Here is a 27,849-nt window from a genome sequence, read left to right as displayed (position 1 = left end):
TTTATCAACTTCCGATGAGACAACACATAGCATGATACTCAAAAAAGTGCCTTAACACCTACATGATCTTTAACACAGGGCTTCATGATGACTTGGAACAATTCCCTCTGTCTGAAAATTGGCTTAAGACCCTAGATTTAAAGATATGGCATCTTCTCATCAACGGTGTTTACAAATGTTTGTAGACTCATGTAATTTCGGGTTTTAAACTCAGTGTTGAATAACACTTAGTATTAATTTTGATTTTTTAAAAATGATTTTAGGGTAACCATAAGCCGAGGCACAACCTTCATTGTAATCAAAGTAATTGAAAATTACCATAATTACTAGAATAATCACTTGATGGCGGATAAGGACTTTCTATATCGACAGTTTTCGCAGCAAATGGATTCTAGCTCCATCGATGAAATTTTAGCCAAATTGTTTAATTTTGCAGACTTTGGAACCTCTACAATTATATTACCCTATGTGGTCATGACAACATAAATACAACATCTGCAGCCATACTCATAATTCTGATTAGAAAAGTTTGCTACTGATAATTAATCATAACGGAGATAGGTGTATCATGCTGTTGACTTTACAGTGCATTATCAAACAAAATACAAAGTACATGCCACAGATTTTTATATACCCCAGCTTTTGGCATGTTTTGAACTGTGTTAGTGCATTATCAAACAAAATACAAGATTTCTAAACCAGTACATTTTTACAAAATCCAAACACTTAAACATTTGAAATTTTTATATATAAGGAAAAGTACCCCAGACAAGATTTTTTTGTGAGAACATCTTTAAGGAATACTTCACTGACAAAATCTTTGTTTTGAGTTGTGTTAAAGTAATATTCATTTATTATGTAAAAAGTACTATAACATGTACATGAATTAGTCATTTGCCATTATCAAAATCTTTATAAAATCAGCAGTTAACGAAAACAACACGGCAAACTGCACGACATAATTGTTACAGTTTGTAAAGTGAGCATTACAAAGAAGTGGTGTGTCTGTAGGAACATGTAAAAATTCCTTCCAGTGTCTATGGTTCTGCTGCATAGAAACATTCCATTACCGATGTCAATCAAAATGGCTCGGACATATCAACAAATGATTTTTGGATGCTTTTCCCAGGCAAAATCAACACAGAACGAATGAATGAAAGCTGTTGGTTTAATCACAGTTATCACAATATTTTCAACCAACGTTATAAAAAAGTACTGGTAAGTTAAAAATATAAAGGGAAAATAATGCCGTTCACATATATAGCACCAAGGGAAACTATGCAACTAGATCAATATGTAAAATTGTCAAAAAGTAAACATTTTTTTCAAAAAATAATACTGTTGTTATGATTTGCATCAACTTAATATTACAACCAGAACAAGTAAGTGTATCAACTTGTCCTCTTCATTTAAACTTGATATGATGATTATCAAGAATATGGCTACATCACAAACTGTAATTCGGGGACATATTTCTGTATGTAAGATATATATTAATCCGAGATCCCTCCGACTCTAACCCCTGCTTTTATATTATGATGCAGGGGCATGTGCATCTCCCCTGCACGTCACAAAGGGGTTAGAGTCAGAGGAATCTCGGATTAAATACATAAATAATAACATATTTATGAACAAATTCCATGAGAAATAAAGAAGTCAACATCTGATAGCAAACATAAACATTTGCCTGTAATAAGAGGTCAGAGGAATTTAAACTATGGAATGAAAGGGGAATATCAAACTTCATACAGAACCCGTATGCGGAATACCTAAAGCACCCATTAAATCAGCAGATTCAGAATGTAAAAAGTAATTAAAATTAAATAATAAATTAAACAAGAATTGGAATTCAAAATGAAACTGATTGCACAAGTGTCGGAATAGATAGTACGTTTTCAGGATATGTTTGGTAGTTAAAAATCTAAATTATTAATACTAATCATTCTACAACAAAATTTGGCTTTTCTGGAAAGTTGCATCCATAGTTTTGAATGACTTCTCTGGCAGCATATGTACCACATTTTAAGCAGATTTCAGTTGTTTTTCCCTGAACAAATTGTGACAGAAATCCCCCTACGAAAGAGTCCCCACAACCATTAGTGTCCTTAATCAAATGTTTTTCTACAGGAACAACTGGAATTTCTTTGATTTCATTTCGTCTTCCCACAATTGTTGGAGATCGTCCCTGAGTAAAAATTACTGTCCTGCCATGACGTTTATTGAGTTTCATGTAGTTGACAGTTTTTTGTGCAATCTGTTTAATGTCTGAAGTTCCAAATCCAATTTCCTTAGACAGCTCTCTTGCTTCGTCTCCATTTCCAAAGAGAACATCAACATACTGTAATATGTTTAGTTCAAAGTCTGCAAAATGGGAGCAAAGAAAAGTCGCATGGAGATTCATGATAACAACTTTGTCATTTTCAGCAGCATGTTTTAGAATTTTTAACGCCGCAGCCTTACTTTCAGGTAAGGTAAACCCGCCTATGTAGAAATACTTGGCCTTCTCTACTAGATCCCAGTTCTCAGGCTTATGCAAGAAATCTACATTGAACATTTGGGCAGCCCCTAAATCTGTCACCAAGGACCTGTCCTCACCAGTGATGATAGCACAGCATTTCCCAGTGGATTTATCAGAATGGATGTCATATTTTACGTTCACGCCAATCTCCGTTGCTTTCTTGAATAAAATTTCCTCATACATATCATTGCCAACGGCACCAAAAAATGTCGTGGCCTTCGGTTGCTGGAGGAGCCATTGTGCAACTCTGATGGTATTTTGTGTGGCACCACCAGCAAGATAGATGGGTTTGCACTCCTCCACACATTTTTTGAATAAACTTTCATGCTTCTTTGTGGCAATTATCGCATTGTTTGGTAAAAGATCGTACTCTTTGAGCAACCACTCTGCATCAGGTCCAGTGACGGTCATATCCAACAAGGGGTTCCCCACACCCAGGAGGGTATCCTCAGCAATTAAACTCCCCATGCTACTGTATGATCTGATAATCTGCAACACAAAAAAACACAATAGTATACTATACTTACTGCTTTCAAGCAAACACCTTTTCTCATTTCTGTAGAAAAAATGGCGAACAAATGCACGAGCTGGTTCATCAAAGGCATAACTCACTAAAAGCATTTAAATTAAACATGTTAAAGGGGGGATAACTAAATAAAAAATAATAAAATATAATAATAATGAATATAAGTATAAAATATGCAGATATAAAATCATTTGGATATGCAAGAGGGAATCACTTCGACATTATGTGTGTGGGGGGTATTGAATGAAACGGAACAAACTTTAATTTATTTTTGTCAGTAACGGAATTCCATACGAATGTTTTGAATGGATTACTGTAATGCAAATAAATAAATAAACGATCCAAATATTTCCTCATGGAGCCATTATGAGTATCCGCTAGAAAAATGTTCATGAAAAATAAATGTGCTAAATATTATAATCTTGCTAATTAATTTTTCCCAGAACATCAGTTCCCAATCTTACCTGACTTAGAGGGTGTAGCACAGGCCTTGACCGTAGATAATAGATATTACACCAGCTACACGTCAAGGACTGCGTTAAGCCATGTGGTGCTCGCACAAACTTTCGCAAAATGAAGATCCTGCGCCTCAGTTCCATGTATATATAACATATGATAGCCATCTAATCTACAAGTACTTATAACGAGCGATGTGAACTAGTGCTAATTGTAACGGGGACCGTTACAGATGTTCCCCAAACGCCCCCCATCTCCCTTTTGGTGCCATATTCCCTGTAAGCTTCATTTATTAACACAAACTCTATGCATTTGAAATTTTAACAATGTTTACCCAGAAATGTACCATGCTCATTCAAATTTTAGCATTGCATGTGTGCGCTTGAAGGCATATACGTAATGACCATATCATCTTGTCTACACAATATATATTTTAATATACTTAATATTAAAGTATTTAATCCAAAAGTATTACAAAATTCGTATTTCAAAGTGTATTTTTGATTTTACCCATTTCAGATTGAATTAGATACATAATGTAATTAGATATTCTTGTAATTTAAATCTATCTGTATTCTTACAATGCATCCCGTTTGAAAACTTATTTTAAAGTTTAAGCCATATATTGCAGCCTACGTACACGCACATGTATAGTGCATCACCTTCTTGTAGATTTCCATCATATATATCTATGCCAAATCCCATCCTGTTTTTGAAAACCAAGGAAGTTATAACTGTTTAAAGTTTCAGCCAATCAGATTGCAGCTCACGTACACGCACGTGTATGCATGTGCATGGTGACCATACCTTATTGTAGAAGTCCATTTTATATATCTATGTTCCAAATCCCATCCTGTTTGGTTGAAAACCAAGGGAGTTATAGCTTTTTAAAGTTTCAGCCAATGGATTGCAGCTTATCATGTATGCATTATTTTGACCATACTTTTTTTTAAAAAATTTTATATATCATGTTCTAAATCCCATCCTGTTTGCTTGAAAATCAAGGGAGTTATAGCTAAAAGTTTCAGCCAATCAAATTTAGCACGTGATACACGTGTTTTCATGATAATTTCTATATATCATGTTGTAGGATATCCTAATGCATGGCTATGTTCAAAATTTCAAAGGATCTCCTCAAAAAACAAGAAAGATATTGAAACTTTAGTTTCAGCCAATCAGAGCAAAGCGCACGTGCATGCGCGTGAGATCTTGCTATTTTGACCATATCATATTGTCTATATTACTAATATATCCTTACATTATGAGTTTCAAAGCATTTCATCAAAAATTTAAAAAGTTACGCCTATATCAATTAAATCGGTCATTTTACATGTTGCACGTGCGCGCTCTTGCAAGCACGTAGGCGCAAAATGACCTTTGTTCGGCAAATCTACATAACATGTCTATTGACCATAAAAACATTTTACCTTAGTCGGATGTGTAGTTTACAAGATCACTCAAGGACAAAATTTTCCCAGGAATAATAATAATAATAATAATAATAATAATAATAAGAAACAGAGTAAAAACAATATGTTCCCCAACTTCGTTTGGGGAACATAATTACTTAGGGGCTCCACAAAGGGAAAAATACATAGCTGGAGAAAGGAATGAGAAAAAGTTACAAAGATGTCGGCTGCTTATCACTCACGTATAGTCCGTTACTATATATACATGTACATGTATGACAAGATATACAGAAGAACACCTAATGCAATGGCAAATTTGATGTATTTCAAAGTGTATCTGTTTATTCCTTAGATTGAATTAGATACATAATGTAATTAGATATTCAAGTAATTTAGCAAGTATATTACAATGCAGCTAACTTATTTTCATACATATATTAGTACATGCACTATACTAGTAGTTCACTAGTTCACTAGTGCCAGCATTCAAATGCCAAGAACATTGTATTACCGGAATGAGAGCAATGCAAGTGAGAAATTTATGTCAGCATGATTTATCATTATCCATTATTTTACCATAGAAAAAATGATTGATACATGTCTATACCAACTAATGAACAAATTTGCACAAATTTACAGGAGAGACTGAAGATATTCATTTTTTCTTTAGGTACATGTCAAAGTTACACTAGATCACAGACTTACTTTAATCAGAAACTTAATGAATTGCATTCAGGGAAATATATAATGCCAAACCAATGAATATTTATTATAAAGCAAATGTCCAGATATATACTGATAACACATTTATTAAAAAATATTTTTATCTAGATGTGATTGTGTTACTAGTGTATAATTATTGTACAGATTATTGTATGGTGTAAGCATTTTTTACATATTAAGTTTTAAAACATTATTTAATGTATGACCAAATTTTGTATTATATGTTGGGCATTTGCCAATTATTATAATGGTAGTACATGTAATTGTGTTTGTGCCAGTAAATAAGTACATTTGTAATTACTTTTGGGGTTCAGTATAATATGCAGTGAAATATACTTGCATACATCCCCTAATCAAGGGGAGAATGTTATCAAATCCATTTGTCCTATTATTTAAAAAGAAAATATTTAGTTGTGTACTATAAAAGTAAAAAAAAATTAAAAAATCTGCCTCCTCCTCCCTCATGGCGTTCTCATGTTCTTCAGTGTGCTTTTGCTGGAGATTAAAGGTTTCATTTGAGTAAGTTTTACTTTTTATGCCTATGTGAATGTCTCTTTAAGTAATTTTAATGGTCTTTATTTTCAGATGGATAAATGTGATTTGTTCAAATCTTCCCTGGCATGTCGACGTATTAAGAAAGTGCAAGGAAGGTGATGAAAATAAGACAATAAGTTCAGAGTCGACAATCTGAGGTAATCAAGCTTTTGAATTTTTTTCACATTAATTAATTAATTTTCTTCTTGGTGACCTAGGTACATGGTATAAGTAATATAAAGTTAATTATATAGTTTCACTTAAGTTCGGCACGGTAAGTGTGTAAATAATACTTAAAAGCAGCTCAAACAATTTTGCCTGAACATTCAAAGTTCACGTGACACCCTTGGTTTTAAAAAATTTCCCTGTCAGCGAATCAGCAACAATACCCTGAATTAAATAACCATTTTTATAAATAATGTCCCATGATGATACATGTACAATGTAGATAACTTTTATATAATTGTATTATAAATAGTAAATCATCAGATTTTCTTGCAGTGATAGAAACCTAAAACTGTAAAAGTAAAGAAATAGTCCAGATTTCCTGAAAGTCAATAACCTACCCTGACCTGGCGATGACCCTAGCTGTCATTTTACTAAATATAAAATATTTTTAAAATCATTTAAAGGTTATGTTCACGCTTTGGTGTTAATAAAATTTTTAAATTTCATTCGTGACAAATTTATATGACATGTATAAACAAAAGAAGAAGGGGAAACTACGATGAAAGGTGTTTTATTGATGCAGAAAATAAAGATTAGTTTTAAAATATACTGGCTTAGCTTTTTAGGGCTGATAACACATTTATTGACAAATATTTTTATCTAAAAAAAATTGTGTTAATACGTATATATAATTGTACAGATTATTGTATGGTTTTAACGCATATTTTACGATATTAATTTTTAAAACATTATTTGCAGAAGTCTCAATTTCATTTATTTTTTATCCAATTTAGTCATTACAATGAAGGCTTTTATGAACTTGAACCATAACAAGGTGCAATTTTAAGTTTAGCCCTAACAAAAATTGCTATAGTTATTTAAACTATGAAAATAGGTCTAATGTATTTCTTGGATTCGACAAGTAAAAAAAAAAAACAAGAAATAAGAAATAAAATTCCAAATTCTGAAGACTTAGCTCTCCTTTACACCTTCTGAGGAAATATCAGTTATAAATCCATAGTTTTAAGTCCCTGTCAGCGTTTATGTTCATTATCTGTCAGTCAAGATAAAAGGTTCCTCGGTAACATTACTATATTATGATTTCGCATTATAACGCAGAAGTTAAAGATTCGCATTTATTCGCGAAAGTTAAATTCGCGAAAGTTTCGTGTTTATACGCGAACGTTACGCCATTTAACGCAGAACTTTCGCGTATGAAAAGTTTTGCGTTATATAACGCCGAAATTTTTTAACTTACGAAAATGAGCTTTGGAAATTCATCTTAAAAACAGATTATAAACTTTTTTCTCTGTCATGTAGCAATTCTGCCACAAGGAATACGATAGCCATGCTCCAAACCCTATATCTGAATCTTCTTGAAAAACAATACTGAATTTATACATGATATCAATGAATAAGTGTTCTTATGTGTACCAGGAACCCTAATACCTAGTGTTTTGTTTAAGTGAAAAGCAAGAGAAAATTGTCTTGTATAGTGAAACAAATATGAAGTGAAAAATCAATTTAATTTATCCTTGATTTTTATCTAACTTTGGAAAGTAAACTTGATCTCAAATCCCTACAATTTGCAGAAGCAGTGTTCATGTAAAGACTGAAAATGTGTTGGTTGTTTATAGTTGTAAAGAGGTGTTATGTTTCGTAAGCTAAAAAAAAAAAAGAAAAGAAAAGAAATGTGATGTCTGATATTTTTTGTATGTCTTAAAGTTTCCCTTATTTACACGTACAGTTTTTTTTAAAAAATGGAAAATTTTGTTTGGATTGTCAACACCACCATCACCACCCCTTATAAAATAACAGCGTTTTTTTTCCTAAGCCTGAAACTGGGTTCTCCATAGTTTTTCTCCAATGTACTCTAGTAAAGATCCAATATAAATTGTCTTAAAAGTTTGCTCATCTTTGATCCATTCATGAGGAATTTATTTTTTTGGCGAATTAACGTACAAATAGACAAAGTATTTTAAAACAATTAAAAATAACTGTCTGTTTTTTATGTGGAATTAAATTCAATGTTTAGTACAGTTAAATTATCAATAATTTTTGTAACCAGTGATTCCGGCTAACAAGTAAAACAAAAATACATGTGAGAATTTACTTTTTAAACAAAGATTTTTTTTTTGTTCCTTGTAAATTTTTATTATAAAACCAGATAAAAGTAAAGGCGCAGCCTCTGACTTTTTAAAGAATAAATCATCGATATATGTGAAAATCCATACCGAATTCTGTGTTTGAAATTACAAAAATTAAATAGGAAAGTAGTCTCGAGAGCATGCAGCAATTGAATTATCAATAATATAAATTGATTCCTTGTAAAACAATATCGTTATCATTTTTTTAAAATCTATGATATAAACATATCTTAAGAAAAATAATATATGTATCTCGAAGTCTGTGTTAAAATACAAAGTAGAACATGCAGCAATACATTTATCTTTTTAGGTCACCTGAGTAAACTCAGGTGACCTATTGCTATCCGTTTTCGTCCGTCGTCGTGCGTCGTTCGTCGTGTGTTAACATTTGAACATTTTCAGCTTCTTCTCTGCAACCACTCAACCAATTTCCATCAAATTTTACACAAAGCATCTATTGGTGAAGGGGAACAAAAATTGTGAATTCCATGGTCCCTGCCCCCAGGGGCCTGAGGGGTGGGGCCAAAACCACTAAAATTAGTGCAATCTTTAAAAATCTTCTTCTTTACTCCTGGACATCAAGCAGTCAAACTGTTAGCATGAATGGAATGACCATTGAGTCTTCTACCAAAATTGTTAAATTTATGGCCCCAGGGTCAGGGGTTCTAGTGCTAGGGTGGGGCTCTATTGATTATATAGTGAAAAAGGCGGGGCTCTATTGGTTATATAGAGAAAATGCAGAAATTGTTTGAAAATCTTCTTCTCTGCTGCTGGGTATTAAATAAACTAACATAGTATATAGTTATGATGAGCATGAATGCCTCTTCCAAAATTGTGAATTTTTATGGCCCCAGGGTCAGGGGTTCTGGTCTTAGGGTGGGGCTCTATTGATTATATAGTAAAAATACATTATTTCTTTAAAAATCTTTTTCTCTGTTCCTGGGTATTAAATAAACTAACTAAGTACATAGTCATGATGAGGAAGAATGCTATTGTGAATTTTATGACCCCGGGATTGGGGGTTCTGGTGTTAGGGTGGGGCTCTATTGGTTATATAGTAAAAATACATTATTTCTTTAAAAATCTTTTTCTCTGCTCCTGGGTATTAAATAAACTATATAGCTAAGTACATTCTCATGAATTGTGAATTTCAATGCCCCTGGGTAAGGGGTAATGCTATTATATACTGAAAATGAATTAATTGATTGAAATTTTCTCTTTTGTATCAATCAAATATTTTCGGCAAGTTAGGGGTTTTCCAAAATTTTGTGTGTGGAGGGTCGGGGTTATGTGTGTTTTATGGCAGAAAATGCAGAAATTGTTCAAATGCATTTTTTTGTTCCCCAATCTTCTTCTCTGCTCCTGGGTATTAAGCAGATGAACTACCTATATAGCTATGATGAGCAAGGGCCATTCTTCCTGAATTGTGAATTTCAATGCCCCTGGGTAAGGGGTACCATAGGGGGGGCTCTACTTATATACTGAAAATGAATTAATTGATTGAAATTTTCTCCTTTGTATCAGTCAAATATTTTCGATAAGCAAGTTAGGGTGCCTTTTCCAAAATTTTGAAATGTGTGGACCAAGGGTCAGGGGTTCATGTGTGGTAGTGGCACTATACTGATTATTGCTGAATATTTCTCTCCATTCAAATTGATTAGTTCGAAATCTCATTTTTTTGTTCCCCTTCTCTGTCTATGGGTATTTAAGTAACCAAAGTAAACATGCTAAGTGTATGATTTATAGCAATGGTGCCGCTTTCAAAATTGTGAATGCCATGATGTGTAGTTTAAACAGTGTTAAAACATGAACCAAAGTCAATCGTTGTAAAGTTGTTGCATTATGCTCAGGTGACCTATAAGGCCCATTGGCCTCTTGTTTATTTATTTATTTATTTATTATTTTTTGAGCTATTCCTCATTAATCTTTTTTTTTCTTTAAGTTCTGACCCAAATATTTTCAATGCCATCCTTGAAAAATATTTACATAAAAAGTATAATTGTGCGTATATTATATTTTTAGATGAAATTATGTTAATATGTATATTTACAACCAAAATAACTACCAAAAGACCGAAAGAAGTCACGCTCGACTTGCCTAAAAATCTGTCAAATTTTTGTAAACAAACCAACTTCCGGTTTTTAAAGGCGAAAATGTTATCACGGTGATAGTGGCCAATTCTTTGCTTTATAAGAAATATAATCAACTCTTAAGATGGCAGAGGATATAGAGGATGTATCATTCCTACCAGGTTAGACAGCATCTTTTTTATTTTTATAACATAATCGATTCAAAATATAATAATGTGTAAACAAGATAATCAGTCTCACAGCTACAGGGGTTTAATATTGCTCCCGGCGTTTAATAATCATTTACTAAAAAATCATATGCCGTATATGATTTTTAATTAAATAAATTATTAAACACCAATAGCAAGCCCCTGTGGTCTGACAGTGGTAATAATACAATCATAATTCATAAAATAAAAATTAAAATGCAGACAAGTGCAAGGAAAAAAAAAGTATTTAAATAATAGCTGTTGCTTCATTTCTTATCTGAAATTAAGCACTTGGTGTGTGTAAAACCTGTTGGTAGCCGCGGTGGAATGAAAATTGATCCTTGTGACAGATGTAAGCCATGCTCAGGGGACGACCTTAGCTGTCGCTTTTCATGAATCTATACAATATTGATTTTTGAGATCAAGATTGTATTACAAGGAAATTTACAATAGGCCTACTTTTTTATTTGTTAAATTATCTTATGTCTCTGCATATACAGTGTTTTTTTTCACCAACACATTTAACAGCATGTTTGACATGATCTCTTCATTTAGATAAATGTACATGTAAACTTTAATTAGGCAGGGTTCTTACTTGGATTTTGCTAATTTAATCTTGGAACTCAAGGTTTCTGAGAAGGTTGATTCCCCAAAATATGCCTTTAATTTGTAAAAAAAAAAAAAATTACATATATTTTTTTGGGTATGGAATACCGGTAGTGGTCCCATGGAATAGTGCTTACATTCTCGCAATACCAGGGGTCCTAATTAGTTAACAAGTACATTGCATAGGGACCCCCTGGCCAATTCTGTCATTTGATATTTTAAGTCTTGCTTCTCTCATTGAGCATCTTGATAATCATTTATGAAGTGAAATTTTATATAATAACTTCCTATTATTATACTTCTGTTAAAATGTTTCCTATATAAAGTTCAGAAGGTAAAATAACTATTCTTCATAGTCTGAAAATTTCCCCGCATAGAAAGCTATACCACCGGGGTATAGTTTTTGCTACCCACCCCTCGGAAAATTTTCATGCAATTTTTGACGCCAATTTTAATTTCTAGCGTTAAATCCATAACCTGATGATGTCATAATGACTTCAGTAGCATTGTGACGTCATCAGGATTTCAGCTCATTCTTGCAGTATAATCTATCTCCAAAGAAAATTTAAACCTTCGAAATTATAATATACATCAGTATAATAAAACACTTATCCAATGGCACTCACAACTCACAACCATTGGATAAGTGTATATTATGTGCATGTGTATAAAACTTTCATCTCTTGGCGATATCTCAGGAAACTTTTATGCTTTTGTAGTGAAATGTTATTTTATATATATGACTCCCTGTGGCACCACCCACCCTTCTTAAAATGTCAGTGCCCCCCTCCAATCTGTGTTTCAATATCTATTTAACTAACTTGAAAGTTAAAACCTCTAAGGCCTTTCTTTAAGTTTATTCTTTGAATAAGCGGGGGGACACACAGATTCTTTGAATTAGCTTTTTGTTATGTGCTTTGTTTTATAATTTATAAATCCTTTGTGTACCATGGATCTGGAGGATAAATGCATATAATTACTAAGAATTAAGGAAATCAAAATTAATCGTGTCATAAAAAATATCAATATAACTTTGTGTTGATTGATATCTCATGGAAAATTGTAAAGCAAAGCTGATACTTAACATTTTTTGTGGTAAAATTTTCTTGATTTCCTGTGGTAGAAATGTACTCTAATAAATAATTTTCAGTATGGATATGATAATTATGGCATTGGTCATATTGCAATATAAATTGACCAAGTTGCTATATAAATTTTAACATGCTGGATTCAGAAACACATTTTAAGCAATATGCAATTTAGTGCAACATATCAGACAGAATATAAAATGATAATCTTGACATAAATACATCAATATAAACATTATGATATTATATTTGATAAATCTTGTATGATTTTTCATGTATGATATTTGTTTTTTTTTAATGTAATTTGAATGTATTTTACTAAGACTTCATTTTTAACAGCAGTTACCAACATTTTGCATGGTAAGCTTTTTCCAAATATCCTAGAATCTGTCAATTAACTTTATGAAATGCTTAGGGCAAGATCTGTTAATATACTACTGTATACATACTGAACAGCTGGTACTGTGTCTGTTTTATCATCTATCTTGATGTTTATATACAAGCACAATTGTCACATTTCAGTATAATTGCCATAGTGACATTCAGTGTACTACCCTCTATTTAAAGGTAATTACATGTATTTGCCTTTAAATGCACAAATGGGTCTGTATTTAGACTGCTGATGTTGTAATTTTGTTAAATGATGTATTTGTAGGTGACTCCTTGAACAGGAAGTCCTTGTATGAGCCCTCTATCCCCCAGCGATGTCGACAACTGGTCTGTAGCCAGCGGAAGGCCACGATCTTTGTTGTAGTGATGGGAGTTTTCATACTCGTAATCGCACTTATTGCTGCGTTTGCCAGATCTGGATCTAGGACCTGTGCGGATCAATCCGCGGAATCAAAGCCATCCAAATCTACTCCGGTGGAAGATTATATTGCCACCAATGGGGAGAAATTCCCATGGAGAGATGTACGACTTCCGACATCAGTTTCTCCATTGGAATATGATATCCACCTTCATCCTAATCTCACAGAAAGAAAGTTTTCAGGAAAAGTGACAATTAAGTGTAAAGTTGTAAAATCAACAGACTTCATTGTATTGCATTCCAAAGATTTAACCATTTCCAAGATTTTGCTGACAGTTGAAAGTGTAGAGAAGAAAATAACAAAGAAATTGGAGTATATTAAAAATGAACAAATGTATTTAAAATTAGAGTCTAGCATTCCTGTTGGGAAAAATATTTTAATAACATTGGATTTTGAAGCAAAGTTGGTAAAGAAGTTGTCTGGATTTTATCTGAGTTCATATGAAGACAGCAAAAAAGTTACAAGGTTTGAGTCAGTTAACAGATTTTTTAATTTCTTCAAATGTATTGAAATCAAATAAGTCAAACTAAAAGATTATGTATGTGTGTTTCTGGTAACACCCCCCTCCTTTAAAAAAAATTTAAAAGGGGGTTCATAATATTAAAATAAATTTTACCTTGGTAGTTGAATTGAAACTAAGTGTATAAAGTGAAATATTCAACTGATATTTGAACTTCTGAAAAGAGTATTGCAGCTACATGCATTGTCCTTGTATTAAATTATAAGTTTTTATACTCATCATGAAAATCAGTACATGTAAATTGCCTGCATAACAATTAAAGGTTGTGTAATTATTGTGTCATAAATATATTTCCAGGTATCTTGCGGTCACACAGTTTGAAGCCACTGCAGCCCGGGAAGCATTTCCATGCTTTGACGAGCCGGCCATGAAAGCAAAGTTTTCTATGTCCATTGTGAGAGATAAAGACTACATTTCACTTTTTAACATGCCCCGGGTATCTTCTAAACCTTACAAAGAGAACCTGGTGTTGGACCAGTTCCAGCAGAGTGTTCAGATGAGCACATACTTGGTGGCATTCATTGTGTGTGACTTTGCCTCCATTACAAATAAAACCAAGGCTGGTACTGATGTAAGTATACAAATAGTAGAAAAGGATTAAAGCAACTAGATGAGATCTCGTTGCGAGCAACGAGTAGGTCTTCCGTTGAATTTATCGATAAGATGAGGTGTGATTTTGATTGAGATATTCGTAATTAGGTAATGAAATTCAATTTTCCATCATTTTTCTGATTTATATCTCAATATTTTGAGCATCTTTAGTTCAATATGGCTTATAATTAAAATATTCCTCCTTTTTGAGATGTAAAGCATCCAAAATATAGAATATTGGCCCCTTGCGACCCCTTATTACGCAACAGCAACATGTATTCAAAATTCTAAAAAACGTTGTTGCAAAGCATTAAGATGAATATCTTTGCTTCAGTAATGTATTACAAAATATTTATCATTCATGAGCTAAAGATGAAAGACTTTTGGCCCCTCTTGGCCCCTAATTTGAGGAGTCAGTCCCTTTTTCTTGATTGTAAATGAAAAGTCTTGTGAAATCAAAGACTTTTTGTTCAACATCTATTCAGAGATTTCTTTTCGTTGTGGAGATATGCTGAATGGAAATATTCAACGGCTACACCTCCAAGTCCTTAATGGGGCCGTTTACAAAATATGCATATTGTTTAAAACATTATTCCGATCATCTTTTGTTCAATATTTCTTATCAAAATATTCGCCCCTTTCGAGATATAAAACCTCAAAGATTTAGCATTCTGAACCCTTGTGACCCCTAATTACGTAACATATGATCAAAATTGTATCATAGTTTGTTGCAAATCGTTAAGATAAATACTTTTGCTTCAGTAATGTATAACAAAATATTGATCATTAGAGAGTTATAGATAAAATATTTTTGGCCCCTCTGAGCCCCTAATTTGAGGGATTGGCCCCATTTTCTTAATATCAAATGAAAGGTCTTGTGATGTTGCACATTTTTTCTTCAATATGCTTTAACAAATTATGAACAGGTGTGAAGATATGAAACAAAATGTGTCAAAGTTTGTGAGATATTTCTGAGACATTTTTTCGGGCCCTACCAAGCGCCGGCGCCTTTTGCGCTAGAAAGATTTGGAGACCCAATTACAACTCACCAAACCTCCTTCTATTTTCACAGAAAATCTTAAGTCGATATCTTATGTCGTTTTGGAGGAGTTTCCAGGACAAGCCGACCCTCTGAAAATCAGAAAATCGTCCATATCTCATGACCGGAAGTGACGTCATCAATATAAAAAATTTCCAATAAGGTTCAGATCAATATCTATTAGATCTGAAAGTTTCAATAAAATCGACCGAGCCGTTTCCGAGAACTCGCGTGCACAAAAATCGGTAAGAAAAAAATAATAATAATAGGGAAAAAGAAACCGAACGAAAACAATAAGGTCTTCCGTTGGAAACGGAAGACCTTAAATACAGACAGAGTGAGACTTTGTCATATTAATTTTATCTTTTAACATAGGACTTTTTGCATAAATTGGTATCATTACAGTGTATACTGGTATACAAGTTCATTATACCCCCCGCAAACGAAGTTTGGGGGGGTATATAGGAATCACCTTGTCCGTCTGTCCGTCTAGCTGTCTGTCCGTCTGTCTGTGCAATCGTGTCCAGTCCATATCTTTCTTACAGAGGGACATTAGAATCTACTACTCCACACAAAGATTGCCCATGACCTAAGGGTGTGTCATGACCTTGACCCAAGGTCATTTGGGGAAGTTCAAGGTCACTGGAAGAAAAATTTCATATCTTTCTTAAATATACTTGGTAGGTTCTCATTTCACACAAAGATTGCCCATGACCCAAGGGTGTGTCATGACCTTGACAAGGTCATTTTGGGAAGTTCTCACTGAAAGAAAAATTTCATTATGGATAAACTTGGTAGGTTGTCATTTCACACAAAGATTGCCCATGACCTAAGATAGTGTCATGACCTTGACCCAAGGTCATTTGGGGAAGTTCAAGGTCACTGGAAGAAAAATTTCATGATTCATGTATGATACATATCTTTCTTATGGATAAACTTGGTAGGTTGTCATTTCACACAAAGATTGCCCATGACCTATGGTAGTGTCATGATCTTGACCCAAGGTCATTTAGGGAAGTTCAAGGTCACTGAAAGAAAAATTTCATAATTCGTGTCTGGTCCATATCTTTCTTATGGATAAACTTGGTAGGTTGTCATTTCACACAAAGATTGCCCATGACCTACGGTAGTGTCATGACCTTGACCCAAGGTCATTTGGGGAAGTTCAAGGTCACTGGAAGAAATATTTCATAATTCGTGTCCGGTCTATATCTTTCTTATGGATAAACTTGGTAGGTTGTCATTTCACACAAAGATAGCCCATGGCCCGAGGGTTTGTCATGACCTTAACCCAAGGTCACTTAGGGAAGTTCAAGGTCACTGGAAGAAAAATTTCATAATTCGTGTCCGTTCCATATCTTTCTTATGGATAAACTTGGTAGGTTCTCATTTCACACAAAGATGCATATGACCCAAGGGTGTGTGGTGACCTTGACCCAAGGTCATTTGGGGAAGTTCAAGGTCACTGGAAGAAAAATTTCATAATTCATGTATGATACATATCTTTATTATAGAAAAACTTACTTCTGAAAAACCCAGCAGGGGGTATTTTGTCCTGTTTAGACAGTTCTAGTTTATTTACTGACTTATCAGTAATTTGAAGTGTTATGTTTAAAACCATGGGGAAATCATAACACAAATTATGAGTTGTACAATATGTTTGATATAATAAATTGAATTCATAACACAAATTATGAGTTGTACAATATGTTTAATAAAATAAATTGAAATAAATTATTTTTTATACTCATGTAATCGTTTATACATATTTTTACTGACTTTCTTTATGTTACATACAGGTGACAGTGTATGCTCCTAGAGACCAGATAGATGAGGCACACTTTGCTTTACATGTGGCTGTTACTGTATTAGAGTGCTACAATAAACTGTTTGACATTCCATATCCTTTGCCAAAACAAGGTACAATGATCATGTATTAAAATTACTCAGAGTTTTAAATTCAAATTTTTGTGCCCCTTGTTGTGCTGCAATTGTTTGATTTGGTTAAAATATTCAGTTTAAGGTTGTATTCTCCTAAAAATATATAACTATGTATACTGTAAATCACTTTTTATTCGCGAGAACTTTATTTTCGCGTAATAACGCGAGACTGTATGCTCGCGAAAATTTCATTCTCGCGTATAATAGATTTCCTCAAGAATATATAAAGCAATAACCACAATTCGTGAAAATTTTGTCTCGCTTATAAAGAGTCCATGACTATCTCGCGAAAATAAGGTTTCGCGAAAATTAAGTGATCTACAGTATTAAAAGCAACTTTATGATTTGTACCCTAACATGGAATTTATTACTTTCTGCTAAAGTACCGGTAATTAAAATTTGGCAAAGTATACATTTACATTTAGGTTTAAATTTTTCTTTTTTTTCAATGCTAAAATTTTCCTGTTTTTTGTAGATTTAGTAGCCATACCTGATTTCTCATCTGGAGCTATGGAGAACTGGGGACTGATAACGTACAGAATGACAGCAGTGCTGTATGATCCTAAACACTCCTCAACTCGCGACAAGGAGTGGGTCGCCATAGTTGTGGCTCATGAACTCGCTCATCAGGTGAACACTGAAAATTTTTTAAGTAATGTACTTAATTCTATGTGTATACTCCAATAAAATGATAGAACAATGCTTATTAATTAAAAGAGGAAAGGTCCACTATGTAAAAATGGAAATATTAATGTGATTATGACAGTTTTTCTCACAGGAAATAGGGATTTATAAAATTCATGCAAAAAAGAGTATGTTGTTGGACCTAATTATTAACAATGAAATTTTTGAATGTAAAGGAAATGTGTGTGTGTGTGTTTTTTTTTAAATTAAGAGTTATTGCCCTTTAAATCATGTACATATTGTACAACCAAATGAAAAAAACAGCTGTAGTCACAGCCTCACGGCTAAATTATATTGTATAAAGTTATTTTGTGGGTAATGACCTTACGTTGATCTTTTGGCAGTGGTTTGGAAACTTGGTGACAATGGAGTGGTGGGATGACTTGTGGCTCAACGAAGGGTTTGCGACATTTGTAGAATACCTGGGGACAGAATCACTGAAAGAATCCTGGGCAATGGTGAGAGGCTGGAAAACTCAGAAGGGAGATAATTCTGATGATTATGTTTACGTGAACATCAAAGCTAAATTTTTCATTCAAATGATTTGAATGTATATTATTATTTAAAATTTAAGTTTGATACAGGAGGAAGGTTTGAGATACAAATCTGGTTCTCTTTCAGGAGAACCAGTTTTTTGAGCTGACCTTGATTCCAGCCCTGAAGCGGGATAGTTTGAAGAGCTCCCACCCTATAGCCACACCTGTCCATAACCCAGACCAGATTAATGACTTGTTTGACTCCATTTCCTATTTCAAGGTACATGTAGTTATCACTACTGTAGATCACAAAATTTTCGCGACACCTTATTTTCTCGATTTTATAGCCATTGACTCTTGATTAGCGAGACAAAATTTTCACGAATAGTGGTTATTGCTCTATATAATCTTAAGGAATGCTATTATACGCAAGTTATATATTTTTGTGAGCACACTGTCTTGCGTAATTAGGCGAAAATAAAGTTTTTGCATATAAAAAGTGATGTACAGTAATTCAGGGGTTAAATACAAACCCGGCTGATAATGTAGAACCTCTATGCAGTCATAAGCCAAAGCTTGCCTGTGTGTTTGATGGTTAAAAATATTATAGTTATGATAATCATCTGATCTCTGTTTTTCTTTTAGGGAGCCTCTGTTATTAGAATGTTGAGAAGTTTTCTTGGGAATGCTGATTTCAACAGTGGCATTAGTAATTACCTGAAGAAATACAAATACAGTAATGCAGTAACTAATGACTTGTGGCAGGCCCTATCAGAGGTTAATATATTTATATTTACATTCAGATGGAAGTTCTCAGTATAGATTGAGTTTGTTGATTTTTAAAAAAAAAATGATCTTCAGATTTAGAAAAAATTCAGGTGTAACTACTTTTTATATAAATCAATAAATACATATTTCCTCTCACCTTTTTATTTATTGAACAATACAGGAAGAAATTCTTCAATTAGAAATATTATATGTTTCTTTTGAAAATTGAATGGCAGTATTTATGTTGGATTCATGTTTTTTGTACTATCACATACCAGGCTTCAAAGCAGAAAATCGATGTTACTTCAGTGATGAACACATGGACTAAACAGATGGGGTACCCTGTCGTTACGGTGACTCGACAGGAGTCAAAGGTCAGCCTCACTCAGAGTCGCTATCTCAGCTTCCATAACTCAACCATCAAAGAAGAATTTCAGTCTCCATTCAGGTTGTACTTTGTTGACAGTCTCCTCACATTTTTTTAAAATGTCTTCCTGACTTGTCGGTACGGGTATAACTTACATATCCGATTTTGTACAAATTCATACTACATAACCCGATTATTTTTTATGACCCGGCGGGTCATGCTTTTCATAAGACTATAAGAGTCATTGATATATTACGGATTTGCATTCATGTTTTCTTTTTAACAGTTACAAATGGCATGTGCCTTTTATATACGGTGTGATGGATCATAATGGAAAATTTACCCAGAACAAAATATGGCTACACATGACATCAGGTATTATTTTATTCTCCTTTAAATTAATTCATTATTTTCATGAAAGTAGAATTCATTCACAATGTAATATTTATTGAATAAGCAGTGATTTATATACATGTACATATATCATTGAAAAATGCATAACTGTGTATATCACACAATTGGAATGAAGGAATCTTAATATGATATTATCACAAGGTATTTTCAATATTATAAAAGATAGTTGATTATTTGTTGTAGCTTCTGTAGATTTGGATAGCAATATAAAGTTGATAAAGGGTAACTATGGTAACAGTGGATATTACCGAGTGAACTATGACACAGGTACCTGGCAGACATTAATACAACAACTAAACAACAATCACAAGGTGAAGATATTTATCTGATAAAATATCAAGTTTGGTCATAGTATTATGAAAAGTTTTAGAAATGTGTTGATTTTCTGCTGGTAAAAATAATTCTTATCTTTCAGGTATTTTCTCAAGGGGACAGGGCAGGGTTGATTAGCGATGCATTTGAATTTGCAAGGTTAGTTCACCTTTAGCTTATGGCTATAATCCGATTATAGGCACTGATAGCTTTCTTCATTTTGATTATGCTTGCCCTACAAGATGGCACATGCATGGTGCTGTCATGGCTAACTATCTGTTCTTGCATGCAAACACAAAATAATGTCATGATTTCATAGTCAGTAGAATACATGACACAAAAACTTACTAGAAAATTATCCAAAGCTTTAGAAGTAGCATTACATAACTTCTGACATTTGAAAAGCTAATGAGCTCTGTATATATTGAGATCATTATTATATGATTCTGTTTACAGATCAGGACTTCTGAATGTCACAATTCCTCTGCAAATGACAAAATACCTAGAGAATGAGGAGGACTACCTCCCCTGGAGTTCAGCTATTTCTGGTCTGACCTACATAAAACAAAGGATACAAGACAGAGATGAGGTCACACTCCTCAAGGTCAGTAAATTAGGATCAAGGGCATTTAAAGTCATTCAAATTTTGAGTTTTTTTATGTTGATAATTTTTAAGTAGTGTTTTTAGCTCTACTGGTCAGAGACCAGAAGAGCTTATGCGATAGTAATGCGTCTTTTTCAAAATGCTACTCCTCCTACAGTTTTGATCTGATTTCAATATAACTTGGCATATAAGTAGACTACACTAAGATACATAATTCTGTGTATCGGTTTTTGATTTCGACGAACGGTGTTGGCGTTGTTACTAAAAATAGAAATTTCTATGAAATTCTTTCAAAATGCTACTCCTCCTACAGTTTTGATCTGATTTCAATATAACCTGGCACACAAGTAGACTACACTAAGATACATAATTCTCTATATCGGTTTTTGATTTCGACGAACGGTGTTGGCGTTGTTACTAAAAATAGAAATTTCTGTGAAATTCTTTCAAAATGCTACTCCTCCTACAGTTTTGGTCTGATTTCAATATAACTTGGCACACAAGTAGACTACACTAAGATATATAATTCTGTGTATCGGTTTTTGATTTCGACGAACGGTGTTGGCGTTGTTACTAAAAATAGAAATTTCTGTAAAATTCTTTCAAAATGCTACTCCTCCTACAGTTTTGGTATGATTTCGATATAACTTGGCACACAGGTATACTACACTAAGATGCATAATTCTGTGTATCGGTTTTTGATTTCGACGAACGGTGTTGGCGTTGTTACTAAAAATAGAAATTTCTATGAAATTCTTTCAAAATGCTACTCCTCCTACAGTTTTGATCTGATTTCAATATAACCTGGCACACAAGTAGACTACACTAAGATACATAATTCTGTTTATCGGTTTTTGATTTCGACGAACGGTGTTGGCGTTGTTACTAAAAATAGAAATTTCTGTGAAATTCTTTCAAAATGCTACTCCTCCTACAGTTTTGGTCTGATTTCAATATAACTTGGCACACAAGTAGACTAACTAAGATACATAATTCTGTGTATTGGTTTTTGATTTCGACGAACGATGTTGGCGTTGTTACTAAAAATAGACATTTCTGTAAAATTCTTTCAAAATGCTACTCCCCCTACAGTTTTGGTATGATTTCAATATAACTTGGCACACAGGTATACTACACTAAGATACATAATTCTGTGTATCGGTTTTTGATTTCGATGAACGGTGTTGGCATTGTTACTAAAAATAGAAATTTCTATTACATTCTTTCAAAATGCTACTCCTCCTACAGTTTTGATCTAATTTCAATATAACCTGGCACACAAGTAGACTACACTAAGATACATAATTCTGTGTATCGGTTTTTGATTTCGACGAACGGTGTTGGCGTTGTTACTAAAAATAGAAATTTCTGTGAAATTCTTTCAAAATGCTACTCCCCCTACAGTTTTGGTATGATTTCAATATAACTTGGCACACAGGTATACTACACTAAGATACATAATTCTGTGTATCGGTTTTTGATTTTGACGAACGGTGTTGGCGTTGTTACTAAAAATAGAAATTTCTGTGAAATTCTTTCAAAATGCTACTCCTCCTACAGTTTTGGTCTGATTTCAATATAACTTGGCACACAAGTAGACTACACTAAGATACATAATTCTGTATATCGGTTTTTGATTTTGACGAACGGTGTTGGCGTTGTTACTAAAAATAGAAATTTCTGTGAATTTTTTTCAAAATGCTACTCCTCCTACAGTTTTCGTCTGATTTCAATATAACTTGGCACACAAGTAGACTACACTAAGGTACATAATTCTTTATATCCGTTTTTGACTTCAATGAACATTATTACCTTGCTTAATAAAGATAGCAATTTCTGTTACTCTCAGAATGCTACTTCAAATACAGTTTTAGTCTGATTATAATATAATGTGGCATGCAAGTAGACTACACTAAGAACATAAAGAGACTTATTCAAGGATCATTATTTTTTTCGCTAGTGTAAAATTTCAATTCCCAACTGCTTAAGTACTTTCCTTTGCTATAAGTACAAACCAGTAGAGCTTCAGTCTCGATAGAGACTTCTGGTTTCAAATGCTGTTTGTGTTGTGCTGTTTTTATTTAAGAGTTTTCAAATATTTACAGAAGTATGTTTTGAAATTAATGGAAAATCAACTGAAAAGGCTTGGATGGAAAAGTGAAGGAGAGTATTTAACAAGGTATTTTAAATAAGGCCATTTGAGGATTTCAGAATATAGGTGTGACTTGTTCATGTAGTTAAAATAAAAAAGAAATCAAAATTTAAGATTTGGAAAGAATAATTCAAAATACATGTTTATTATAGTACATGTACCATATATGTTTAAAATGTGGATATTTACATGTAAATATGGTCATAGAGTAAGTTCTTTTCTGTATAGAGATTGAAGAAAAAGTATTTTCTTTCCTTTTTAGGCGTCTCCGTACACTGCTTATATATGTCGCATTAGAATACGGAAAACAGGATGTAGTGAAAAAAGCCACCGATCGATTTAAACAATGGATGAAAAATACAGACCAGTAAGAGATCATTCAGTTTAATCTTGAAAATAATGAACATGTAACACCAGACATTGAAATGGCCAGAATAAAAAAAATTATGCAGTGTCTCAAAATTTATTTGGTTAAAAGAGAAGAAAAACAGAAGTTTCAAGAGGAATTTTTTTTCTTAGATGTTATGCTAAACCTTTTAAAATCTTCAGCATATGTCATATTGCTCTAAAAATTTACTCATATTTCATTTTCCATTTTCAGGATAGATCCAGAGCTGCAGGATGTGATTTTTGATGCCGGTGTTATGTATGGTTCAGAAGCAGATTGGACTTTTGTCAAGAACCAATACTTAACTGTTCTGGTACCGTCAAAGAAAAAACAGTTAATGAAAGCTCTGGCAAAATCTAAAGACGACTCCATACTTGCAAGGTAGGACGAAAATCAATCATGAGCTAGAATAGACATAATTACTTTAATTATTATTGGAATTTTAGTACAAATATTTCTTGGACATTAGTGGTACAATGTTTAGATACTGGAATAATTAATTGATGTCTTGCTCAGTCAAATCTTTGTCAGGTACTTGATATATTTTAGAGGAAATATTATTTGAAAATTTGTTTCATTTCTTACATTTATAAATAAGCACAGACTTCTGTTAAAAATTAACAAATAGATTTTAATGTTTATTGTCCAATACAATGTGTTTTAAAAGTGATTATATATTTTTGCAGGTATCTGAATTATGCTCTGGACAGTAAAATCATTAAACACCAAGACATTGCCACCGTGATCAACTATGTGGGAGGAAATACAGATGGAAGGCTCTTAGCATGGAGATTTGTTCAAAGGAACTGGCAAAAGCTACGGAAATGGTATGAAATCACTTATTTTCATGATGGTTCAAATGGAAATTAGAATATCATTTTAGAATGAATGACAAGGTCAAAATCTTGATATCCAATGAAAGGTCTTGTCACAAGGTTTAAGTATGTGAAGTATGAAAGCCCTAGCCCTAACCCTTCAAAAGTTATGGTCAAGATTTGTTTTTTAAAAGTAGGTCAAATGTGAAGGTTAAAGGGTCAAAGTTCTTGGTATCCAATGAAAGGTCTTCTCACAAAGATTACATATGTGAAGTATGAAAGCCCTAGCCCTAGCCTTTTAAAGGTTATGGCCAAGGTAAAAGTTTTTTTCATAAGTACGGGAATCATCAAGGTCAAAAGGTCTTGCCACAAAGAATACATGTGTGAAGTATGAAAGTCCTAGTATCTACTGTTTAAAAGTTTTGGCCAAAGTTAAAGTTTGGAATTTTTGTGTAAAAGTGGGTCAAACTTCAAGGTCAAGGTAAAAGGTCAAATTTGGTGATACCCAAATAAAGGTCTTGTCACAAGGAATACACATGTGAAATATGAAGTCATAGCTCCTCAAAATCAAAAGTTATGGGCAAGGTTAAAGTTTTTGTGATGGACGGACAGACTGACAGAGGAATGAGATTAAATATCCCCTCGCTTTCGCGAAAGTGGTGGACAATAATAGCGCACATAAAGAAAAAAATAATGTGCATTCTGTCATATCATTTTTTTTATTAGCACATTTTACACAATTGATAATGTTGAACAAAATTAAATGCATAGCAAACCAACCTTATGAAGTTCTTTCCATAATGTCTGCAAATTGTAACATTTAGATGGAGTCAACTTAAAATTGCTGCAGCAATGGCAAAAAAAGTATTGATTAGTAATAATACACTGTAAATTAAGTGTCTTTGCATAAACAGTTATGTATTGATGATCTTAAAGAGGATGAATTGTATTTCAGGTTTGGAGATGTCCCCTTCACTCTCTCTAGCATTATAGAGGGCAGCACAAGTGAATTTTCTACCCAGTTTGATCTGGAGGAGGTAAGATTTTTTAAAATATCAAATCAAACATCCAGCATGAATTCATATAAATTTTAAACATTTAAAAAATCCTTCTTTCTTTGATAATGCAAAAAGAGCAATATGTTCCCTCCCACTCCTTAAACCAGCAAACATAAAAAAATAATTTACAAGCTAAAGTAATAAAAGCATCTTAATATTACAGGTTCAGAAATTTTTCCAAGAACATGATGCAGGACCAGGGACAAGGTCAGTACAGATGGCGCTAGAAAATATACAGATGAACACACAATGGCTGGAGCAGAATGGGGAAACTGTCATAACATGGCTACAGACAAACACAACATAGGAGTTCTAGCTAGTCAGTAAAATTAGTCTACATTTAGAAAGCAATGTAGAGGTTGTATCTGCATCAAATGTTCATTAATTGCAAAGATTGTAAAAATCACAGTTAACTATTAATTAGATAAGATCTCACAGGAGCAGCAGTGGAATGTGTTTTTAGTTGACTACTGTGTTTGAAAAACTATCTGTAATTAGTAAATTATTTTTTTTAATTTGGTATTTTCAGGTATATTTTTGTGTTTATCATATTTTATAACACTTGCAATTTGTACTTAAGAATCAAAGATACTGAACTTTAGATATTACAGAATATAACCATACACAAAATATTATTGTACAAAAATGTTATTGATTTGGGAATGGAAATGGCTTTAATTATTATATTACTAAAGTCTCAGATTTTGATTAAAGTTTTGCCCTTTTTAAATCAGAACTGCTGAAATTTTGAATATTAAATTTGACACTACACAATAAAAAAAAAGAAATACATGTAGATATTTGAAATCGTTTAAAAAAAAAAACAACAAGATGTCCCAGTTGCTTCCCCCCTATACCCCCCCCCCCCTTTAAAAAAAAATCATGAATATTTAAAGCCAAAATGAGCAATTGGGAATCTTGAAGGTAATTTTGATTATTAAAGAAATTGTGTTAAGATTAGTTTAATATTTCTTGTATGGGCAAAATGAAATTCATCCTTTATTTAAAAGGAATATTTGAATTAATTTGATATACTAGCTAGTATATATATTTTTCATATTTGAGAACCTTTTTTTTTTAACAATGTCTATGATAATTCACTGTAACTGCTTTGTTAACTTGAAATACCTGTACATGTTAGATAGTTGGTATGTGATACTGTGCAGTCAGTCAATGTTTGATGATCCAAATGTTACTGGTTAGTTGGGACGAACATTTTGTGCGTAACTTGTACATGTAAAAACAGAAGACACAATGACTCAATGCATTAAGAAACTTAGATTTTGAAGACAGCTCCCATGAACAAGATGGTTCAACAGTTATTACTATAAAAAAAATAACTTGTGCATGGAAAATTTCAATTGGGAAAATTGATGGGACAGTGCAATTCTGTTGTGATAAAGTTAACCATTGCATGTAATGATTTTTGACTTTGTTTGTTGAATGTTTTATGCAACCTTTCAGTCAGGTGACAAAATTTGAACTAGTTGAATGGATCTGTTTCGTGTTTAGTAGGAATTTGGGTGGGGTTAACCTTATTAAATTGTTTTGTTTTCAGGTGTGCTTTCTGTGAATTTTAAATGCATAAATACAAATGTAGTGATATTATTACTAAGACACTCCACATTCCAATTTTATTGAGTACTGAGATAAAATCATTGAGGTGCAATATTATTTGAAGCTGACAATGTTTACTTATTGCTTTTATATGCTGATAAAATCATGTATTGTTTATTTTTTTCTTTCCCTTTTTTGTTTGCAATTCTTTATTTTATTCATAAGCATCTTTTACAATCATGTGCATGTTTTTTGTGAATTTCTTATGTTTAATTTTTGTTTTTGTTGTTTTTGTAACTTACTAGCTTTTTTCAATCAAAATGTTTTAAAAACCTTGTTCAGACAATTATTTATTTTTTGGGCTAATTACATTGAATTTAGTGTCTGATAATGAAAGAAAATCAACTTTTGTCACATTTCTTGTCTATATTTATGAACAAACTGATCTTTTAATAAGATTTAACAATTGTATATGACATCTACAACTTCAGAGATACCTCTATTTTTTTTTTTAGATTATCATTTGTATTTCTTTGGTAATTTGTATAACTAATACTTTGAATATTGTCAGATGTCAATGAGAAGTCAATTAGTCTATAAGACTGACCAAAGGAAGATAGAAATAGGATAGATGAAGTTATGTTTTTGGCAGGTCTGTACATTACAATACTCTCTTTAATAAGTACACTTTGATTTTTGTTAAAATGAAAAAAAAAATTGTCTTTCAAAGATAACATTAGAATAAAACATTTTGTCTATAATTATGATATATATATTAACTCTAAAATGTTGTTTTTCCTTGAATATAAATCTCCAATTGTTGTGTTTTTTATGTTGTCTTGTTTTTTATTGTGATTTCATGTTGAAAGTTATGCTTATTAAAAAGAAAAGAAAAGCTGAA

At 32.7% G+C, this 27,849-nt stretch overlaps 2 protein-coding genes across 2 annotated transcripts; one reads left to right on the top strand and one right to left on the bottom strand.

The window, feature by feature from the left end:
* Positions 1 to 893: 893 nt before the first annotated feature.
* Positions 894 to 3,698, bottom strand: LOC134267903 (uncharacterized). The gene is made up of 2 exons (XM_062750106.1): positions 3,509 to 3,698; positions 894 to 3,007 (listed from the first exon to the last, which is right to left on the bottom strand). The coding sequence occupies exons 1-2, from the start codon at positions 3,665 to 3,667 to the stop codon at positions 1,940 to 1,942; spliced, it is 1,227 nt and encodes a 408-aa protein (XP_062606090.1). The 5' UTR covers positions 3,668 to 3,698; the 3' UTR covers positions 894 to 1,939.
* Positions 3,699 to 10,574: 6,876 nt separating this feature from the next.
* Positions 10,575 to 25,711, top strand: LOC134267904 (endoplasmic reticulum aminopeptidase 1-like). The gene is made up of 19 exons (XM_062750107.1): positions 10,575 to 10,732; positions 13,109 to 13,727; positions 14,080 to 14,353; positions 17,212 to 17,332; positions 17,829 to 17,983; positions 18,382 to 18,495; positions 18,659 to 18,793; positions 19,159 to 19,290; positions 19,560 to 19,729; positions 19,935 to 20,023; positions 20,246 to 20,373; positions 20,478 to 20,533; positions 20,831 to 20,978; positions 23,084 to 23,157; positions 23,393 to 23,497; positions 23,732 to 23,899; positions 24,205 to 24,345; positions 25,289 to 25,370; positions 25,555 to 25,711. The coding sequence occupies exons 1-19, from the start codon at positions 10,696 to 10,698 to the stop codon at positions 25,696 to 25,698; spliced, it is 2,892 nt and encodes a 963-aa protein (XP_062606091.1). The 5' UTR covers positions 10,575 to 10,695; the 3' UTR covers positions 25,699 to 25,711.
* Positions 25,712 to 27,849: the final 2,138 nt, after the last annotated feature.

This window comes from Saccostrea cucullata, unplaced genomic scaffold (genome assembly GCF_032062105.1).
Source record: "Saccostrea cucullata isolate Sc308-1 unplaced genomic scaffold, CSIRO_AGI_Scuc_v1 ctg1293, whole genome shotgun sequence".
Classification (NCBI taxonomy): domain Eukaryota; kingdom Metazoa; phylum Mollusca; class Bivalvia; order Ostreida; family Ostreidae; genus Saccostrea; species Saccostrea cuccullata.
Note: the sequence above shows the minus strand (reverse complement) of the source record. Positions and strands in the feature narration are given on the sequence as shown.

Excerpts from the sequence above, each read along its gene's own strand:
- LOC134267903 (XM_062750106.1), bottom strand. The coding sequence starts at position 3,667 with ATGGCTATCATATGTTATATATACATGGAACTGAGGCGCAGGATCTTC. Across the intron at positions 3,008-3,508 it reads TGCTACACCCTCTAAGTCAG|ATTATCAGATCATACAGTAG; the intron begins GTAAGATTGGGA and ends TTTGTGTTGCAG.
- LOC134267904 (XM_062750107.1), top strand. The coding sequence starts at position 10,696 with ATGGCAGAGGATATAGAGGATGTATCATTCCTACCAG. Across the intron at positions 14,354-17,211 it reads AAACCAAGGCTGGTACTGAT|GTGACAGTGTATGCTCCTAG; the intron begins GTAAGTATACAA and ends TGTTACATACAG. Across the intron at positions 17,984-18,381 it reads CTCATGAACTCGCTCATCAG|TGGTTTGGAAACTTGGTGAC; the intron begins GTGAACACTGAA and ends ATCTTTTGGCAG.